The sequence below is a fragment of the Chelonia mydas genome, chromosome 1, assembly GCF_015237465.2.
Source record: "Chelonia mydas isolate rCheMyd1 chromosome 1, rCheMyd1.pri.v2, whole genome shotgun sequence".
NCBI classification, from domain to species: domain Eukaryota; kingdom Metazoa; phylum Chordata; order Testudines; family Cheloniidae; genus Chelonia; species Chelonia mydas.
In genome coordinates, this window is record NC_057849.1 from 100,644,418 (window position 1) to 100,666,827 (window position 22,410).

General features: G+C 43.3%; 1 protein-coding gene across 1 annotated transcript in view; it reads right to left on the bottom strand.

The window, feature by feature from the left end:
* FGF14 (fibroblast growth factor 14) overlaps nt 1-21,481 on the bottom strand; it is a 618,100-nt gene extending 596,619 nt beyond the window's left edge. The window contains exon 1 of the mRNA XM_037896444.2: nt 20,617-21,481. Coding sequence (XP_037752372.1) covers nt 20,617-20,824 — 208 coding nt within the window. The 5' untranslated portion in view covers nt 20,825-21,481. The remainder of the gene's footprint in view (nt 1-20,616) is intronic.
* Between the last annotated feature and the right edge of the window lie 929 nt (nt 21,482-22,410).

The following is a 22,410-nucleotide window of genomic DNA, read 5'->3' on the forward strand; positions in this document are numbered from 1 at the left end:
CCAGGGACAGTGACTTTTGGGACTTTGGGTGATTTGGGGTTGCTGGACTCAAGAACCAAAGGGAAAGGGCATGCCCCAATTTGCTTGGGGTGGGTTTTTGCTCATGGGTTGTGTTATGAATCCTGTTGGTGGTGTTTCCCCAACATAATGCCACATTGTTTCTCTCTGTCATTAAAAGGCTTTTTGCTACACTCAGACTATGTGCTTGCGAGAGGGGAAGTATTGCCTCTTGGAGGCGCCCGGGGGGGTGGTATATATTTGTCCCAGGTCACTGGGTGGGGGCTCGAGCCGGTTTGCATTGTGTTATTGGAATGGATCCCCTAGATATTGAACCCGGCCCTTGCTGCTGCCAACTATGACGGGCAGAAGGGTTACAATAGTATTCAAGAAAGTGGGTGGTTGTATTACACACGGAGACCAAATAGTCAAATTTCACATTATTTACATACTTTTGTTTATTGGATGAATACCATCTATTCAAACCAACACAGGAGACCTTATTTCAGAGCCTGATCCTTAGCCGATTGAAGTCAATGGGTGTCGTTCCATTCACTTCAATGCACTTGGGATCGGAATTTGTGTTTTTATTTAAACCTGGTACCTTAAAGATTGTGATATGACCTACTAACAGTAGAATGAGAACCTGAAAATGTCAACACCAGCATCAAGGCTGTAATACAGTTAGGATGTAAATTATCACAAAAAGGTTTTGAAATTAAAGGTGACCTGCAAAGGTAAAGAACCAGATTCTAGTGCAGATATGTGACGCAAGTTCACCCTCCCCCTGATATTCAGCCGTAAAAGCAGTCCTGTAGGTCTTCTTTCAGCTTCTCTACTATCCACTGCACCCAGGACCAACTGGCTGGCAGTCCTAGATGACCCCCTTGCATACACTGTGGTGATATCACCAGAAACAGAGCAGAAGCCAACTGGCCAACATGGGAGTGGGTGCTGCAGGACTTAAGAGAATCAAAATAGAGATCAGTATAGAAGTAATAATGTACTAGCTGTCTCTAAGAACCTGGGGACATACAGTGAATATTGAAAGCTCCTGGAATACTGTATTTTACTTTAGTAGGTCACCTTTAATGTTCCACTGATAAGTACATAACTTAAGGCTACAGTTCCAACCTTTCTAGCTGCAGAGTCAGTACTACAGTTGGGCACTGATTTACACAGTGAAGGCGACCTCTGCTGCAAGTCTAAGCACATCATATTTTGTTCTTTGAATGAAAACCTAGAAAGCGTCTCTATAATACAGCTAAACCTATGGAAATACTTCTCATTTTTGGTCACCTATGGATTTGGGTTACTCTTAATATTATCTAAAAACTTCAAAAACTCTGAAGCAGGATCCTGAGTATACTTACAGGGGAATCAATTGGTGGATCTATGTAATGATAGACATACTAGCTCCATTCTCTCCCCCATCTATCCTCTTCACCCCTCCTCCCAACATAAATCCCCACTGCACAGTGGGGCACAGGAGCAGAGCTCTGCAAAATGTTGTGCTCAACCTAAGCAAGTTTCAGAAATCCTGCCCTTCCCTCCTATTACTAGTATTCACCCTTTTTTTGTTCTGAGACGTGCCCTCTGCACCCCCCAGGAAGAAGGACAGGATTTACCCCCCACCCCAAGTAAACTCAAGTGACAGTTCCAGCCTGCTTCACCTGCTTCCAACCTGCTTCACATTACAAAATAGTGTCACCATGCTTAACCTTGGATCAGAAGAGTGTCAAGTGCTGCATTCCACATTATGAATATATAGCATCGTAGGTGTGAATGGCACTTCCTCTCCCCCCCCCCCCCCCCCCCCCCCCCCCCCCCCCCCCCCCACTTCTTCTGTTCTGGTTGAGGTGGGAAGCAAAAGAAAGGCTGCCACTACTCTCTGGGTTTGAGACTACAGAGAAGTCCTTCCTAAAGCTGTTGGGAAGGAAAGAGAAGCTTGAAATGCTACAGATGCCCACCATTTGGACAGCAGATCTGGGCTTCCAGCAGCCTTGTGTAGTACACACAACTGCAGGGGGTGATGAGAAGGCCATGCCTCCAATCGCAGGTTGGAGAGGGAGGGATATTTTAGAAGGTAGGCTAACTCCTGTCATAGTGAAACTCTGCTTCTAGTGAATTTTAGTTGTGTGGGAGAGTGGACAGAAGTATAAAACACCACCTCAATACAAGTGGATTCTACCGTGTGCTGTTCTTTATGTTCAGGTGGCAAGGTAGGGATGTATACAAGTTACAATTCCATTTCACAGTAAACGTGGGGAGATCTTTTTTAATTAGAATAATAAATAATCTCTAATTAGATAGCTATGTATCGAGGGGCAGCAAAAATTTGACTCGTTACCCATATTAAACTGTTATGAATAGAACGGTCTCCTTTAACAGAACTCTGGCAGAAAATGTAGATACTATAGCTTATTTCTTCAAAATAGTGTAATAACAGCTTCTCCAACTCTAAAACTATGGTCTTTCTTTTTCTGTTACTCAAGAGTAGAAGCTGAATACTGATACAAAATGAACTTGTAAAAACTTTAACTATATCCTTTCACTGTAAAAGAATTTCCTCTTGATGTACAGATGTGCTCCAGGAGCTGCCAGGGCAAATATCAAGTTTTAGTCACAGCTGATTTCTAGCCCAAAGGCAATTGTTAATGTAGGGTTCACCACTAGTCTAAATAGACTGTCTATAATGGGATCCCACAAGCTCTTCTGAAAACATTGTATTGGCACCTGACCCACTATATCTCAATGAGCTGTATGAGAGTTTTCAGAAACACTCTGGCTTCTTGAAAGAGAACAGAAAGAACTGTCTGTTAAGTACAACAGAGCCCCTGCTTCTAACTGCTCCTTTAACTCAAAGACAGAGAATTCAAAGCCAGATTTTTATGTTCTATTCCCGCAGTCTCTCACTTCGTAGTTAATTCAAAAGTGTGTTTTGGTGTAAGTACGATATATAGGCCCTTAATATGATGCAGCACACACAGAAACAGCCAATTCACTAGCTTCTGTGGCCTTTCAAAAGAATTAAATCTCTAAACTTACGTAACTAAAAAAATTTTTTACTAAAAATTAATATTCTGGGGGCTGCTTTTTGGAACAGTACTTTTAACATGAGCACGCCACAGATTTCTACAACAACAATCAGATCTTTCTGTGCTAGGTAAGAAAAATATTTGTCACAGGACACTTGTAAGAGATTTAGGATACCATTACTGCAGACCCTTTAAGCAAGAAATTGTTGATGCCGCTTACAGCAGAAAAGAAGGGAGTAGATGGATTGCTTACTAATTTGCATAAGCAAGGCACTGAAACGGTTGCAATTTCTTTTCTTTTAACATTTCTTTATTAAAGTGATTATGCAAGAAATGTCCTAGAGATTCCTGCTACATCTAGCAAGACTTTGATTTTACTTAATCCTACACTTGAGTCCACTAGCACATACTCCTGTGCTCACATGGAGTCCCACTGACGAATGGATACCAATATAGGATCAGGGCCACAGACAGTACACTGAAAGGGAGAGTCTATTTTATACCATTCTATCTAGCCAAGGATTACAAATACTTTGAAAAGTCTTATTGTGCTTTCCCAGTTCCTCACTGATGGCACTGAGACTTCTGAAATCTATTCGCATACCATCCAGACCTTTTCTGATTTCCATTGAGGTGTAATACACAATATAGCAGAAGAAAATAAATGTGCAGAAATTTCTGTTTAAGAGAAGAAACCTAATCCTCTTTGAGAGGGAAAACCAAGAGAAACACACTTGTGCCCCATGGAGAAATGCCATAGTTCATTCACTACTTGTTCTATATTGTTCCAGGATTTCTGTAGTTTTATATTAGTGCATTATACATTAATGCCCTGGAGTGAGAGTGCTGGAAGAACTGTTTGTTTTGTAAACTAATCACTATTGAAGGGACCAAATTGAAAGGAGAATGGAGTTGGCTCAGACTGCCCCAAAACCTGCCCCAGCAGTTGTGGATTAGCACAGATCCAATTTATCTATAGATCCTTGCTCTTCTAAGGACAAGGCCCTCTGATCCATCCGGGTATTCACTGCTGGAGAAAAATGGAGCCAGGAGGCAGAGGGGCTGGGGATTTGGGTTACGAGTAAGGCCTCAGTCTGTCTGCCTCTTGTCTTTCATTTTACCACACTACTGTTTTGTCGCATAGGGCATGATCTGATATACTCCGTACCCTTGTGATAAATTCAGACCTAAGAGGCAGTAAACATACAGGATGGCAAAGCACTGCAGGCTAACCCTTAAGTAACTAGACCAACCAGAAAAAGTAAATCCGAAGCAACATTTATGCATTTCTGAAAGGAGAAAAGACAAATCCCCATCCTTCCTAGGATCTAGAGATGGCAGGTAGACTCAGCATGATCCCCGATGCTCTTGAGAGGCCCCTTTTCTCTGGTGCCTTTGCCTCCTCAATCTAAAACTGAGGTCTTCCAATGTAAGGCTGCTAGCAAGGACCTTTCCAAAAGATGAATTAAAGCTGGCTCTCTTGGCTAGCAAGCCAGAAAGGCAGCTACTGTAAGTACTAGCCAAACTATAAACTCTCTCTCTCTCTGTGTGAAGCCAAACCTGAGAGGGATTGCCTAAAAAGGAAAAACCAAACCGAGATTTTTTGAGGTCTTTGGGAGAACCCCAGAGTAGTCTGTCTGGACCCCCTTGGAGTTACTGACACCCATTTGAGCCCACACTTTGGGGCAGTTACTAGGGTCACTGTGTTAGTGTGATACGGACTTGAATAACAGCTGCCAAGTGACCTAGTAAATTGAGAAGTGTTTATATTGAAAGTCTTACTTGTATATTACTAAAAGTAGTTTACTGGACTAGATGGTTTGATTTGTTTTTAAACCTACATAGTGGTTAGTCATGTTATTAGTGGTTTCAGTAGCCCTAGATCTGTGTAATATACTCACATGCCAAATCCAATACCCCTACTGTGCTCTATTTTAAGACAGCACAAATCTATGTGCCATGACCATAGTTTATCACAACTCCTCTTACTGCAATTATTCAAAGATACAAAACAAGAAATATCTTTTCTGGTTAATTGCAGCCTCCTTCTTTGCCCCAGATTAAATATTGATACTTTGTTCTTTCAAATATATAATTTGAAAATGAATGGTTGTGCTAAGGGTTTGTCCAGGCATTTGTGAAAGAAAATAAACAAACAATGTTTAAATTCAACCATTCAGAGTGGTTCGTATTGAGTTCACTGATAAATGTAGCCTCTCCACCCTAGGAGAAAAATATTAAGAGATTTCCATCCACATGCTGAATTTTTCCAAAATTAAAACAAACAAGACAATCAGGACTACTTCGTTATTTCTGATTTTCATTAAAAATGGGTGAAATTCATTTTAGTATAGTAGGCCACTCTATGTAAGCTCTTTGATGCGAGCACAGTAATTTATTACATGTTTGTACAGCATCTAGTGCAGTGAGGTCCAACTTGGTTGTGGCCTTTAGATACTACTACAATATAAATGTTAAATAATAAGAATGAATCTTTCCAAACCACTTGGGGCTTTAAAAATTTGTAGAAGTATCCGTGTGGGAAATTTATCCTGTATAAACTAAAATATTATCTAAATTCCTCTAGTGTCAAACCTTTCTATATCTTTTAGCATCAGGTCTCACGCATCAGGTCAACTTTCACCTGAAATGTCATATTTTGTAAAAATAAGGTATACAAAGCCTAAAACCAATAGAAATATATATTTACAGTACATTTAAGAGTTCCAGTGTAAACTATATTTCCAAAGAAACAAAACATTTCCCTGCAGCATTTGCAACCAAATCCTGTAGCATTGTGATAGTGTATGAGCACCTTAGTTTCTTTAAAAAAAAAAAAAGTGCAACTTACTAGTATATTTTCATTTTCCAACATGGGAGTAATGCATGTGTGATGCTGGGTAGTCCAGGTGCCAGTTCTTGCCAAGGCTGCAAGCATGAGCTAAGAACTGACAAACTCATAGCTGGAGACCAGACTGGTTCACTTACATGTTAGTGCTGTTCCATGTTGTAGTACTTTTAAGACTGTATTTAGTGTTTAGACTCTATAAAATGTTTGTAAATTGCTGCATCCATTAATCTTATTTGTAATGTCTGTGTTTTGATTTATAACTTTGAAAATGTTTGCTCTAAACTTGTGAACAAAGATGGGAATGGTGTTTCCTCACACCTGTCCAGAAGAACTATCAAAATTAGATGGGCCATCAAGGAACACCACAATTCAAAGGATTGGTTAATGGCCCTACCGCATCTTAGAAATGCTACGTGCAAGGAAGCTCGTCCTATGGACTTGGAGGCTGAATGAAGGAAATAAAACAAAGACACAGGAAAATTTTCCATCTCTTTGCTGTCTGAACTTTTACAGGGCCAGAAAACACCACTGAAGCCAGAGATCACCAGGGGTCTGCCCTGAAAGACACTTTGAATTAACAGACTACTACTACACTCTTAGGATTTAGATTGCAACTCATGTGTGTCTACTGCTGCTTGCTATAACCTGTAAATAACTCTTATTTGTTTTTCCTAGATAATAAGCCTTTTGATAGTTTAGTACAGAATTGGTTACAGGCATTGACTTTGATGTAAGATCTAGGATACCACTTGATCTGAGACTTGAAGCAACCTGAATATTTTATGATTTTTGGTATAGGTGGCCATTTATCATGAAGTCCAGCTCACCCGGGTGGCAAGATAGACTGGAGAAGGTAAGGGGACTGTCTGTGAGTCTATGGTGAAACTGTTAGTGATCCAGGAGTTCACATTTGTTACTGATTTGGTAAAATCTAAATTATAGAACAGAACACCAGTTTGGGGGGTCTGCCGTGAGGCAGGTACTCATTGTCTGGAGTGGCTCACGACCGTGAGACAGCATGTATGCAGTACACAGCATAAATAGTTTTTAAAAATCCTTCACAATTAGTTATCTTTGTTGTTAACAGTAACACTGGTAAGGAAACCAGTTCTAAAAATATATATTTACCATAAAAGGTCAGGCCTATTTGCTCTTCTGTTGGACAGTAGCTTGAAGAGCTTCTAAACTCAGCTCCCTTCAGAACAGTATGTTCTTCTCTAACCTTCCTAAGCTACTGTACATCCCTTGGATCCCTTTATTATTTAGTTTACCATTCCTTTTGTCTCCTCGCTTTCATTTCCCTCAGAGAATAAGAAGGAGAGAACATGCCACACTAGAATCATAGAATATCAGGGTTGGAAGGGACCTCAGGAGGTCATCTAGTCCAACCCCCTGCTCAAAGCAGGACCAACTAAATCATCCCAGCCAGGGATTTGTCAAGCCTAATCTTAAAAACCTCAAAGGAAGGAGATTCCACCACCTCCCTAGGTAACACATTCCAGTGCTTCACCACCCTCCTAGTGAGAAAGATTTTCCTAATATCCAACCTAAACCTCTCCCACTGCAACTTGAGACCATTAGTCCTTGTTCTGTCATCTGCTACCACTGAGAACAGTCTAGAGCCAGCCTCTTTGGAACCCCCTTTCAGGTAGTTGAAAGCAGCTATCAAATCCCCCCTCATTCTTCTCTTCTGCAGACTAAACAATCCCAGTTCCCTCAGCCTCTCCCCATAAGTCATGTGTTCCAGTCCCCTAATCATTTTTGTTGCTCTCCGCTGGACGCTTTCCAATTTTTCCACATCCTTCTTGTAGTGTGGGGCCCAAAACTGGACACAGTACTCCAGATGAGGCCTCACCAATGTTGAATAGAGGGGAACAATTACGTCCCTCGATCTGCAGGCAATGCCCTTACTTATACAGCCCAAAATGCCATTGGCCTTCTTGGCGAAAGGGCACACTGTTCACTCACATCCAGCTTCTTGTCCACTGTAACCCCTAGGTCCTTTTCCGCAGAACTGCTGCCTAGCTATTTGGTCCCGAGTCTCTGGCAGTGCATGGGATTCTTCTGTCCAAAGTGCATTATTCCAATTTGAGCCATACAGGACTTGAAAAAATCCCTCTACTCTTTTAGCAGAGCATTTTGCAGCTTTATCCATTATTTACAAAAAATTGTGTTAGCCGTTTCAACTTCATCCAGCTCTACCCCAAAATTCTTCTCCTATATATGATTTGTCATGGGGCGCACCACTCACTGTCAGACTGGCGCCGCCTCCTGGTATTCTGGGGATTAGCTTGAGGCTGACACACACACTCACCCCATCCACAGTTTGCACACCATCACTCTGTCTCTGCTGTCCGCCTGCGGCTCCTCCTGCAGTCTCAGGAACCAGTGTCCTCTTCGCAGCTCAGTCCTCTGGCCGTGTCACTGTGCATGTTCCCCCCCTTCCAGGGAAGGTTTAACTCAATAGTCCTAGGCACTCTTTCCGCTCACTGCCTCAGTGCCACTTACCCAGTGGCTGGTAGGGGAACCCGGGCCCACCCTCTTCTCCAGGTTCTAACCCAGGGACCCTCTGCTCAGCAGCCTCGGCCTTCTCTCTCTCTCTCTCTCTCGCCTCACTGCTCTATCTGTGGGCTACTTCCGACCACTGATTCTCCTTTTCTTTCTGGGCCTACCACTTCCCCAAAACCTCCTTCCTCTTCCCAGGAAGTGACTACAGTCCGAAGTCTCCACTGACTCCTCCCTTTCTCTGGGAGTGTCTGCCTTTTCCACCTATTCCTGTCCAGCTAACCCCCATTAATTAGCTGCCTAATTGGTCGATTGGCCCATCTGACCTGCATTAAAACCTGCAGAGTGAAAGTGGGGTAGTCACCCCATCACATGACTACAGAGGAGCATTATGTTCTTTCCTTGATTTTCGTACTCATCTTCTATCCCAGTGGTTCCCAAACTTGTTCTGCCGCTTGTGCAGGGAAAGCCCCTGACGGGACGGTATGATGACCTGCCGCATCCACAGGTTTGGCCGATCGCGGCTCCCAGTGGCCGCGGTTCGCTGCTCCAGGCCAATGGAAGCTGCTGGAAGCGGTGGCCAGTATGTCCCATGACCCACGCCGCTTCCAGCAGCCCCCATTGGCCTGGAGCAGCGAACCGCGGCCACTGGGAGCCACGATCGGCCGACCCTGTGGACGTGGCAGGTAAACAAACCAGCCCGGCCCGCCAGGAGCTTTCCCTGCACAAGCGGCGGAGCAAGTTTGGGAACCACTGTTCTATCCCAATCTTCTTGTGTCACCATCCTCTATCCCAAATTGCTTCCACTAACAGGCACAGTGTTCAGCAGCCAAGCCAGTTCTCCATCCAGTTAGCTAGCCACTGAAGTAAATGGCAAAACACCCACTGACTGCAGTGAGTGTGCCCTTTCTCAGCATATTTACTCATCTTGCACATTAATGTTTTTCCCTACAATACGTCAAAACATTCCTAACCTGGTTTGTAGAACCTACATTCTACTTCCATCTGCATCATTGGTAAAAAGGAACAAAACTGCTGGCTCCTCCTTAGTGCCTTCTGGGAGCTGGTCTATCTGGGATGTAATGTCCCCAACCCAGCATTCAGGAGGCAATGAAATTCAAATCACGATTGTTCAGAGAAGCCCCAGACACGCATCTGCATGTCCTCGGGACTGGTTTGATTTCCCTCATTGTCCTTAGAAGTGTGCAGCATAGTACACATTTTTTACCACGCTACACTATATTTATTTGGACATCCTCAGGAATGCCACCAAAGTGTATTTTCTTCACTGTCATATGGCATTTTGATTCTTGAGATTGACATTTTTGCTGTCAGTGTGCTAAATAAGCCAACATTTTCTAATGTACGTTCACGCCAACTGAATGTCTTCATCCAGGAAACACCACATCCTCTATTGCCCACAAATCATAGGATTCATCCCCCTTTCAGGCCAATAATCCTCCACCTGTACCATGCCATATAAACTATGAAGAAAGCCAAAATTAAAAAGAATTGGGAAGATAATATCAGATGCAGCTAGTCAGTTCTCACTATCACACACATACCCTCTGACTTCTTGCCCAGTTAAACTCAGTAGCACACATGTACGCACTGCAGAATTTTACTGCAGACAGACACAGTGGTCCAAGTTATGGTCTGTTACACTTGTTTAACTCCACTGATGCCACTGGGATTGAATATCCAGAATTAAGCCCTCCTTAAAAATGTGGGACTTTAATATATAAAGCATACATCTCTATAAGACTTTGGTTTTTTCCCCTCTTATTTACGAATCACACAAACAGTTCCCACTCACCACCTAGCAATCCAGTCCAAACTACAGAGAAAAATCTAAATGGTTATAGGTGCAAAAGAAGAGCCAAAAGAACTGTTTGATTTGTAAAGCTATTCTCGCAGGCATTTCTTTGTGGGGAGCCTGGGAGAGAGCTTACCAAAAAAAATCTCAGAGATAAGAGAGACAACCCTTAGCCCAACAGGTTTCAGACTTTCCAGTCAGTGCTTAGTACTACAGAGTACAGAAAGGAGAAATGGATTCAGCCAGCTGTTTTCCAAATAGTTGCCCCACTGGAAATGTTCCAGAGGTCAGCTGATCATCCCACAGTGTGTTACAGTGGAGGGAAGAGCTGCAGAGGCCGGTTCCACAGGTAAGTGGAGGTGCAGGGTCCTGCTGTACAAGAGTCTCTGAAGCCTGGTCCCCAAACACAACAGTAGCCCATCATTTTTCTTGCACTGGAGCCCTTCCACAGATCCATGGAAGAGCCAGAATTTGCCCTTTCATCTCTTGAACTCTCCTAAAGGTTTGCTTTTCTTTTGTGGAGTCAGCGCCAGGAGCTTTAGCACATCCACATTTACTCAGTTTCAGCACTTTGGCATAAAGTGGGAAATTCGCCATTTAGATAGCTCATGCCCAAACCCTTAGAAAATTAGGAAAATCCACCAACTTTCCTTTCAATAATAATCAAGTCACCAGCAATCACTGTTATGTGTGCTCACTATCATTGGTTGGGTCTTAAAAAGCAGTGAAAGACCTTAAAAACATATTAAAAGAAATTAGAGGCAATGGCTATTTTTTCCCACAGTTTTAAAAAGAAAGGACAGAATTGTGAAATGTCTGAAATAGCACCCAGTAGAAGTACTAAATCTGGAGGAAACAAGCAGGGTTAGCCTTCAGTAAAGCTATAGAATTGGGATGGACCAAGGCCAGATCCACAGATCAGGGACAGGACTGAGAGGCAACCAAGACACCAGCAAACTTTGGAACTGCCCACTCATGCAACCCTGTGCTTGCAGTTGAAGAGAAGGAAGAAGGCTGCTTGGTTTGGGTGAAAAGATCCTGTCTTTAGAGCAGCTGGAGAAAAGTGTCAAAGGGGCATGAAGCTTTGGGGTGCCTCCCCCCAATTTTAATGGATCTGAGCTGCAGATAGCGACAATTTGCTCTTGCTCAGAATGAATAGATTTCAACAGAAGCTGAAAAACAGATCATAGCCTAATCAAAAAGTCTTTCATAAGAGATTAGCGTATAAACATTTTAAAAAGCTACTACAAACATGCTGTAAGTAGATAGGGATTCAAACCACAAAATCCAGATCCTTATTCTAAACACTTTAAAGTTCAGGGACATTCAGCTGGGAGATCATTTGGTTTGACCAATGATAAAGACAGAGAATCTGCCAAGTTCAGATTTCTTACACGCCAATACTAAGGGCCATTAGGATCGCAGGTTTTGGTTCAGGCCCATCTCAAGTTGTCAGAAGGAACATGAGTTAATTATAACAATACTGTTAATGTAACCCTTATTAAGATCCTCTTTGGTATAGCTCTGTACTTTCTTTAATACCGCTTATCATAACGAATGCATTGAATTCCTAGAAGTTTCCCTATTCCTTAGATAAGCCCTATACCCTAGTCTTTCCTCGTGTCTTCTACTGTAACTTGCACTAAGTTTTCTACTGTTAGTTAACATTTGCTTTAGTCAAGGTCAATGAATTTATTAACTCAGAAAAAAAGGAATGAATTTGTGAAAGTTACCAACAACCAATAATATTGTGTGATATTTCCCTAATGCCAGATAGAAATGGAAACATTCATTTGCGCATTCCGTCATATAATGTTGAAATGCAGTGGGCATAAATGGGACATGCTTAAGAAAATACATTTACTCAAGAACCACAACCATGCACTGGCAAGCTTAAAAATTTAACATTTTCAATTCAAAAGCTCATTAAAGTACAATGGAATTCTTCAGTATTTCCTTTTCCAGCATGGCTTCTACCAAGAAATCTGTATGTAAACAGAAGCCTTTGCCCTTATAAGCAGCCTCTTCCTTCTGCTTGATCCATCCCCTAATCCAGGGTGTTTTATGTGACTTTGGGTCGCAATTTTACAAACCTTTGCACACACAAGTAGTCCCCCCTACAGTATGCCCCAAAGGCAAAGGAACTAGGGGTCAGGGGAACAGTCTGCAGGAGATGATGCCTTCTATTCATATGGATCTTGAGGATCCTCTAGATTCCTCTAGATCTGTGGAAGTAGTAATAGTCTGCATACATGGATGGTCTCCCTTCCTCAGGGTCCCATGGCTGCAGTAGCAGCCATTCTGCTGCTGGCTAGGTCCCTCTGGATTACCCTCAATAGACCCTCAGTGAGTTAATCATTCAGCTTCAGGCTGTATTTACTCCCAGTCGGGATGAAATCCAGGTCCCACTGCGGGTTTTCCATTGATCTCAGTGGGACCAGCATTTCACCTCAGATCTCCATACAGGGGGACTGTACATCTGGTATGGGTTCATCCCTTCCTCCTCCCTGTCACCCAAACCCTGAGAAGCCCCAAGTCCTCAATGGGAAGGTGAAGAGAATGGGGTTTGCAAAAAGTCAGGTGTCCTAATGTCTTGGTATCTGCAGCAGCCCAAGGATGCAGAAGGCTCCCTGGAGGAAACATCCTTTGCCTCTGAATGGACATGGAGATATCTGTCCCTGGAGGGCCCTCTGCACATGTACCTTATCTGTGCAGTCCTTTGTACCACACAGCATTTTACGGGATGGGTATTCTTTCAAACTGTAAAACTTCACAAAGGCAAGTTGATATTTGATTTCATTATGATTTTTCTCAAAACAGACAAGTCTAACATTGTACCAACTCACATAAATATAGGCCTTCCTGAACTCTACTTAGAACAAAATTTTCTTACAGGATTACAGCTAACCTGTATCGCTATCTCATAGCAAACCAAAAACAATTCCAACAAGGTTAAAATGTTTAACCTTGGAACTATTTTAGTGTCAGGTGGGACCTATTTAATTTTAACACCACAAATTGATTAAGCCAAATAATTTCCAAGAGATTACTTTTCATATGCAAATATTAAAATAGCTCAATAAAATTCCTCATACATTTTCCAATTAAAATTAAAGTAATTAGGGAAAAAGTCAAAATAATAATGTATGGTTGTTAAAATCATGCCGTCAATTTCCATCACCAGTTGTCTGTCATTTACTGCTATTCCACAGCACTATTCCATTCTATCTTAAGAGTCCGTTAATTAAAATTATGATACATGTCCAACTCAGTGTGTTGACTAAACAAGTCTGCTGAATTTTATTACAGAAAACCTTTTTATTCTGAGTTCTCAAGAAATTTTTCACATCTGCAACTGCTTGCATTAAATATCAGCTATCTAGGCAATCGATACTTTTAATGTGATATGTTAAAAGGAATATAAAAACAAGATTCTGTTTGTTTATGTATATACTAAAAGGCTTTCACTTAATGACTCTTGGAAGGTTTCACTCCAAAGTGAAGGTTCTCTTCTGAGGGGGGTGTTTCTGTGCTGGATAATGGCACTGACTTCTTTTACTATGAATACTGTATTTACCTTTGGTGCAGAGTAGTTTAAAGAAAATAGGCTACGTACTCACATTTTGTTCACTGTGGACTCAGACCTACAAGATGCCCAGCACCCTCAACTCCCATTGGGTTTAGGATGCTCAGCAACTCCAGGAACGGCTCAGTACTGTGCTGAATCCAGTTCTACAGCACAATAAATTAGTTTTTAAAATCCAGCACCTCAGCACATGATCGGAGATAAAAATATGGGCCACCCACTCATTTTGTCATTTCTCACTCCTTCACTTGTTCTAACACTCAAATCACACTCCTCATGAGAAGCAGACACGCTCTGAACTAAATCTAAAGGGCCCAATCCTGCAAACCTTATTTCCAAGCATACTACCTTACTACTACACACAGTCCCTTCTTGAGGTAAGTGGCACTGCAGTTATAAGAACTATACTCTGGTTTGTAGGTTTCAATCCATTAGTGGTTGAATCCCTATGCTAGATGGTAACCCCCCCGCCCCCCATTTTTCCCCATAGATGAGAAAAAAGGAAACAAAACATTAAAGTGAACGTAAATTTTGCTATCAGATAATACTATTGGTCCATCAAGCCTGGTAACTTGCCTCTGGAGATCTAATAATTCAGAAGAAGCTGTAAAAAATAGGGGAATTGCACAATGTTCAGCCACTGTTTGGTATCTTTAAAGAGGGGGAAACTGAGACATAGGGAAGTTAAATGACTTGTCCAAAAGTCACAGTGGAAGTCACTGACAGAACCAAGTATGGAACCAGGTCTCTAGTTTCCTAGATGACAAGACAGTCCTCGTCTAAACCCTCTTCTAGTAGGCTTCATACCCACAACCTCTGAATTTGCTAACGGTTCTAGAGAGCCAACGTAGTCTATTTCAGCACAGTCATCTCTTTAATCCAGCCACATTATTTGACCTGACAGCTTGCTGCAACACTTCATTCTCCAAGTTGAGTAAGTACATGAAAACTACAGAACATATTACTTGGGGGGGGGGGGGAGGACAGAAAATGTTATTACTTTTTTTTAAAAGGTAAATGAAGTCTTTCTGAAAATCTCTCCACTTCAAATAACTTCTCTTTTTTTCAGGTTATATTTTTAACAGACATTTACTGGATCTTTGTCAATGGTCAGATCCTGAATTTCATACTCAACCCTTACTCAGATCTGAAGTCAATAGCAGTTTTGCTCCCAAACTGATAAGTAAATGAAATATCATCCTCAAATGAAAACTGCATAATTACAAAATTAAACCCAATAATGTCTGTACATACATTTTGCATATTTTCCCTAGGTCCAAATGATCCTTTTAAACATTAATTCATTTACAAATGGCATATCATTAACTGACATTGAACTAAGTGTAAGCATATGTATCATGGAGGAAGATTCATGAGCAGGAATACATTTCACCCTTTAACAAGTGCAATATGCAAGTTACTTTGATCAGAGAAGAATTAAATTTGTATAAATTCAGAAAACATATTCCATGGAGAGCAAAAGCTTCAGTGGGTGAGATACATGTAAACAGGCCATTTTACATTTGAGTGCTCTTGGAGAAAAAACGTGCTGTGCACCTAAAATCAATATTGAATCTGTATTCTATAGTATTAACACTGAAAAGCAGCATTGACTGTAATGTGAAAGAAACACCATGGGCCCAATCCTGCAGTCCTTAACAGGCAAAACACCCTTTGGTTTCTAGTGGGTGGTTTGTTTTTTATGAGTAAGGGGGCTGCAGCATCTGACCCTAACTTAATTATAACTCAAACAATGACACACAATGGGCCCGTAAAATGCAGAGCCTAAGTCTGTGTTTTAAACAGTTCCATTTTTGCATGGTTACATTTATAAACTTCTTCAGAACAATATTCAATCATTTCTTTTGTGTGTGTGTGGAGGGGGGGGGAATGAAGAAAGAGGTTATCAAGGGATTGTCTGGAGATCCCATTTTTTAAATATTGGGATAGGATTCCACATTTGCAGTTGGCATTTTCTTCCTTTTACATGGATATTGGCTTGAGAATGGTCCTGGATTGACACTAATGGAAACTAAATTTCTGTATCCACAAAATATTTACAGTCTATATAAAACAGAAATGCCAGCTCCCCCACAGCAATATCTCTTGAATTTAACTTGGAAAGAAGCCTCTCCGTAGGAAGGAACAGAGAAGAACATTTAATACATTCTCTCTCTGCTGAGACAGAGAACAAGGGTGGCAAACATGATAGTGGTTTCTGTGATGGAAGCCCCTGTCCGTTAGGAAATGGACTGAAACAATCAACTCATCTTCCATAGGCAACCAAACAGATGTCATATGGTACAAATTTCAGGCACTGACAGTCTCAATTAAATTTGAACCAAAAGCCTAGAGGTTAGAAAAATGTCCCATTACCAATCCTTCAAACCTTAAAATAATTACATAATCAATACATTCCCTAACCAAACATATGCACAGTTAGGGCCTGATCCATAGCCCACTGAAGTCAACAGAAGTCTTTCCATTGACTTCACTGGGCTTTGGATCAGGCCTTTATGGCCTAGATCACTATAAAATGTTCTCTAAGAAGGCCCTGATTCTCCATTACCCTACACCTTGTGTAGTCATTTCCACCATATTAGAATGGTAGCATTTTACACCCAGTTTGCCTAGGGGGAACTGACTACACAAGCTGCAGGATAGTAGAGAATGGGGCCTTGTGAATCTAAAAAGATTGTAATGTTTACATTATTGACAGACCACAGAAATTTCAGTTAACTTGTATTACTAAAATTCAAAAAGCTAAAAAGGAAAATTCTTTCCAATTGTAAGTAAAAACAAGTCAAATGAGTTCTACAATTTTCTCTCCTTACAAGAAATGTGAAGTAGATAACAGTCATGCAATTTTAGGAAACAGAGACAGTTCTTCTTCCCAGGATCCATAATTTGAAACACAAATGTTCTTTAGCCTTCCATGTCCCATTAGAGATAAACTAAAACTTCCTGACCTGATATGAACATGACTTGTACAACTCTCTAGACCAGCAGCCCTTTGCTTTATTACTGTTGGCTTTCTCTGAAGTAATGCCTTGTGTCAATAACTATGGAAGGGCTGGCTTCAGAATTCACTAGGAAATAACAGAAACTAGGACAGAGCATGAGGGTCCTGATCAGGAGAAGGCTGGGAGATGGATTTCACAAGGGAGAATTTACAATAAGAGTGGGAAAAGAAAGGAGTATTTGAAAATGTACAGTCCCGGCTGCATTTTCTGAAACAGAGCTTCTCTTTAATAGTCTAAAGAGTGACAAACATGCTTCATAACAATCAGTGGATCTTAATTGCTCAAACACCCACCAGTGCATTTTATTCAGCACTAAGCACTCCATACAGAACTGTTATCATTCACCCTTCAAACCCAACCCTTTATTAAAAGTTTACGTCTGAGTCAGTGCGATGACAGGCAGAGAAGTCCACGCTTTGCAATGTGGCGGATTCTCATACAACGTGCAACTAGGGATGGGCTCAGAATGAGTACATCATTTGTGAGTAAGGAAGAGAGTGGAGCATGTGCCACATACGGAGATCAGAGTAAAGGCAAAGAAGAGCACGGGAACAAACATGGGACATCTGGTCTGTTGCAAAGACAGAGGAAAAAATAGTTTACACCCAGAACAATGCAGTTATCAGTTTCCAGTAAGCAGTATTAATTACCAAAATATCAACTAATCTAATCAAGAAGATTAGTGTTTATTAGTCTCTCCAAATAGCCAATGATTGTTTAATTTTACTCTGGAAAGGGATTTTAGAGTGGAGGCATATGCTTTGGTTTTAGTTTAAGTCTCTGTTGCTGTATTTATGTCATAAAAGAATGAAAAGTACTTAGATCTTGTTCGATCAATAATTAGAGTCAGAGACCACAACATCAGAAGACATGACTGAATGGATAATACATATTTTGGTGCTCAGTTTGATGCTTGTTTTATTTAATCACAACACAAATAACTGCCAGAACGTAACATAAATACCTTGTAAATTTCCGATATTAGCCTCAAGAGCTTACAAAATAAAACACACCTATCACATCTAACATTCTTACAAAGGTTGCAAATTCAGCTACAGACTAGTAGGCCACAGAATGTGACTTTAAAACTTGGTAGAAGAAGTGATCTAATATCTGAACTGCTGTGGTACATCAGACACTGATAAAGAAATTCACGTAGTAATGCCACTCCCTGCACACTGCCAAGTAGTTCTGTTAGAATCATAACCTATTTATCTTCTCTGAGTCATAATAACAAACAGTGGTGAATGATCAGTCTTTTTCTCTTGGGCTTATTACAATTAGGAGAGGAGGGGAGTTTGGCAACATTTCACCTCAATCATTAGGAACAGTGAACCATGGTATCACAATCTCGCAACACATTTTAAAGACTTTATCTGGAGCAAGAAAAGAAGTAAAAAAGCTTACCATGTCCCTGTAACAAAATGATTATAGAAACAAGGAAAAGGGACAGCAAGGTTTGGAAAGCAAAATGGCTTGAAATACAGTAGTAAAGTACACATTAGCAAGGTTTGAAACCCCTAGTTTGGATTGTATCATTAACAGAGTAAGGTTCAAGCAACTGACACCTGTTGATGTTGCTCTTGGCCACACTTTGAATTATTCCATCACCTCCCTGTCCACTGTTTCAGCATTCCCAAACTAGAATGTGAATTGCTATATAATGTTGTGTCATTTGGGACGTTCCTAAACAAACCAAAAACCAAAAGCCTCTGCTATATTTTCCCCAATACAGGGAAAGAGGGGCCACGTGTAATAGACGGCTTTTAAACGGGGAGTGAGGGGAAGCAAGTGCTTCAGATGAGCGCTTCTCAAGTCACTAAGCTCCCCAAAGAGACTATTATTAACCCATCTTCTCCCCACTAAAGAGAAGATGCAACACATTGGCACCTAGGAGGTCTAGGCAATCCCACTAGCTCTATGCAAACTGAAGCGTCTAGAAACAAGCCCAGGCACACTTCCGTCTTTGAAAGGGTCAGGAAGCCGTTGGGGGACAACTGGCCTGAAAGGCGCATTTCTTGTACTTGCGGGGTTAGCCCAAAACGTTCATTCCCCGCTGTCTTAGGGCGAGCAGGTCTCTTGCTCTGCCCTGCCACCTTAACCGTAGTGCCACGTTTGAAGATTAGAGGCCAAGGGGTCGGGGGGAGGTTAGATCAATTTCTCCGTGGCCACGGAAGGCATCTGCTTGGGGGCTGCACGGGCAGGGAGGGGAATGGGGCGAGCCGGCTGCTTTGCTTTCGCCGCCCGGGAAATTCATGGGGGGCTGGTGCTGCTGCACGGTTTGGAAGTTCCCCGCGCCAGGGGGGGAGGCGCGCGCACTGCAGTGCGCGGAAGCGGGGGGCCGGGGGGGGGGGAGCTGGCACTTTCCGGAAGGCTCAGCGCTCCCCTCACTAGCAATGCTCCGGCGGGCTGGGGCACTTGGGCCTCTTTGGTATGCTGAGAGGGAACTGCTCCTTGCTGCAGCAGCAGCAGCAAAGCGGGGGGGGGGGAGCAAGGGGGGGTCGGGGGCACCAGCCCAAGCTGGCAACCCGCCTGGGCGCCGATCTGGGTCTCTTTGCCCTGTTTCGAGCTGGGCCCCCGCTGCCTGCGCCGAGGCTGCTGCTTGTTGATGTTGGGGTGTCAGGGAGGCAGCGGGAGCTTATGATCTACTATACTGCAGTGCCAGCGTCTGGAGCTGCCGCGGCAGGGCAGCCAGCCCCGCTCACACCCACCCGCCCGCCTCCCCAGCAGCGCGCACACACACACACACACCCCCACACCCCCCTCCGGGCTCCGCGCCGCTCGCGCTCTCCAGGGATTGCAGGCACAGCCCGCCACCCCAGGAAAGCAAGCGCAATCACGGCCCCGCTCGTGCAAACACAAGCCCCGGGCTCTCGCTCCCTTCCCGCGGCTGGTATTTCCCCGCAAGGCTGCCTCTCCCGGAGACGGGGAGTTAGCCTCCCCCACCCTGCTGGCCGACGGAAAGCACTGAGAAGGCGGAGCGGGGAAGTGACCCCTTTGGTATGAGACCGGGCTGCCCAAAGCACCTGCATTTGCCTTCCTTATGTAATGTACTGCAAGTTTCCCCGTTGGCGCCTGTTTGAATGGAAGCCCGTGGTCATCACACTGGAGCGGAGGGAACAGACCCAGGGAAGGGGGGCTCACCAAGGAGACGCGAAGCAAAGAAATACACAGCCAATAAAAGCACCCCAGCCTATGCTGCTGCTGGTGGGCCGGTCTACTTTGGCTTAGTTTCCCTCGAGGCACAAGAAAGTGCCCCCTGGTCTGTGCCACACAAGCGGGGGGAGGGAGCGCTAGGGCAGAATGTGCGCTTTGGGGGTTGTATTTCACTCGGGAAAGGCGATCCTGGGTGGGAATATTGTACAAGCTAATCAGAAAGTCTTGAGCAGGACCCGAGTGGCATAGCCCCTGCACAGGAACTAACCGCAGGCAGGGGACCTCGCACCAGCCAAGTGCCCCTGAGCCCTCTTCTTCAAACTAGCTGCACCTGAGGGGGAGGGTTGGTCGACCATGGCAATCTTTCCTCTTCGGTGAAATGGGCAACAATATAAAACTTTCCTTCTCTCTGGACATACCCTCCCCCCCCCCAAAAAAAAAAACAACCAAGAGAAGCAGACTGGGTTTGCATCGTCGCCGGAGCTAATCTAAAACTGATCCTTCATACACATATTCACATGCATGTCCGTACTGGCCTCGTTATATTTCCCTTTCTCCCCTCCGCAGGGTTGCAGAGCTACCTCAATGAGCCAACAGACAGGATAGCATCAAAGGAAAACAATGCGATGCAATGTATTGCTTACCAGTTGAGTTCTTGTTTTTCTTAAGACTCTTGCCACAAAGACACTGCAGCATATGCGATCCTTTGCTGAAAATGTTCCAAAGAAACCACATTGATTTGGGCGAAAAGCAATCCAGCAGCTTATACACCCTGAGAAAGAAGAGATCCTTGCGGTTGCATAATAATAAGCTGGGATCAGTTCTCCTGAAGAGGGGCACCAGTTTTACCATAGAAAAAATAATTATATTCCGATCTTCTCCCAGTTTTTTTTTCCTCACGTGGTTTATTTCTTTGAGACTTCTCAATCGATGCTTTTTGCAGCCAGCTTATCCCCCTAGATCAACACTGGATTATTACCAAAAGCGTGAAAAAGAAATCCTTTTTCAGCATAAAGCCAAACGAAAAGTAAGGTAAAGAAATCCCAGCTGAGGCCAATAACTAAACAGAGACAAAAGATACCCAAAGAGAAAACCATAGCCTGTTACTTGATTGCTATGAGGATGGGTGGATCTGCAGAACAAAAGCCAAGACAGGATTCATCCTACTGAAAGACTGCCATTGTGCTGCCCCTAGGAGAGAAAAAAACACACAACCAGTACGACCACCCAGATCAAGTCTGATTGATGAAGATGTATACTCCCCTCTTAGAGTGTTGATTTTACCATCAAATCCCAGTGATCTGTGTAATCTTATTGCACCTGCGGGTCTCAATCACCCTGCAGAACAGATGCAAATCTAGCCCTTAGCAAGATCACAGTACGTGGAGAGAGAGACAGATCTCTTTTCTTCCTCTCACTCTCCCTGCTTCCAACACCCGTGTGCATTTGGAACAGATCCCTCCCTGGATTTCGCTCCTGAGCCTTGGATGTGAGTTACAGGCATTAGATAGAGTAGGAGGAGTTGAAATTTGCATTGAAAGACTGGCTTTCCATGACGTAGCCACGTGCTTCCAGGCCTGTCACCAGTGAGATGCTTCAGCCAGCCCAGGGAAGGCAGTGTCACTGCAGTCTCTGCCTGCCCTCCTCCTTTCCTCGTCCCCCGTTCCCCCCCTTCCCCCCCCCCCCCCATCTGTCTGGGCTTCCTTGCCCTTGCTGCAGCTTAAAATAATGGTCACACTCTGCCACTTTTACACCTGGGTGAAGTGAAACCCATCCCTGAGCCAGGGAGGAAAAGAAACTGGCTTCCCTTCTGAGTAGAGAGAGGCAGGCTCCTTGTCACTTAAGGGGATGGCAGACGAAAGACCTCAGTCCAGAAGCTCAACTCAGGGAAAGGGGGCCCTTTCCATAGTCAACTTCTCTTGGTCAGGCTCAGCCTCAGATTTCTTTTTGCCAGGCCTGTAAAAATTTTACCACAAACTCCCCTCTGCCCATACCTTCCTCAAAATTAATGACTCCTCTCCCCACCCTGTCTTCCTATCTCCCCCAAACACAACCCTGCACCCCCACCAACCCTGACTTTTGTCCACCACTGCATTAACGTGCATTAATAGCAGGGCAACTCTGTGCTCCTGAAAACCAGGAATGTCTCTGTTTTCAGAGTCTGTCTCTCTGGGTTGTGTGTCAAACGGTGTTTTGTAAACCCCAGCAGACTGTAACCCTTTGGGGGCAGTCCTTTAGCTGTATGTTTGTACAGCACCTCAATGCTACAAATAAATACAATACAAACTATGACCTCAATACACTGGCGACCTGAACTAACAGAGGTCTAGGTGAACGCATATGCTCCTCAGCTATCACACCTAGGTTTGTCAACAGTAATTTTGCAACCAGCCCCTCATGAAGCTCTGCTGAGGGAAGTGTGCCTGTGAGCACTGCAA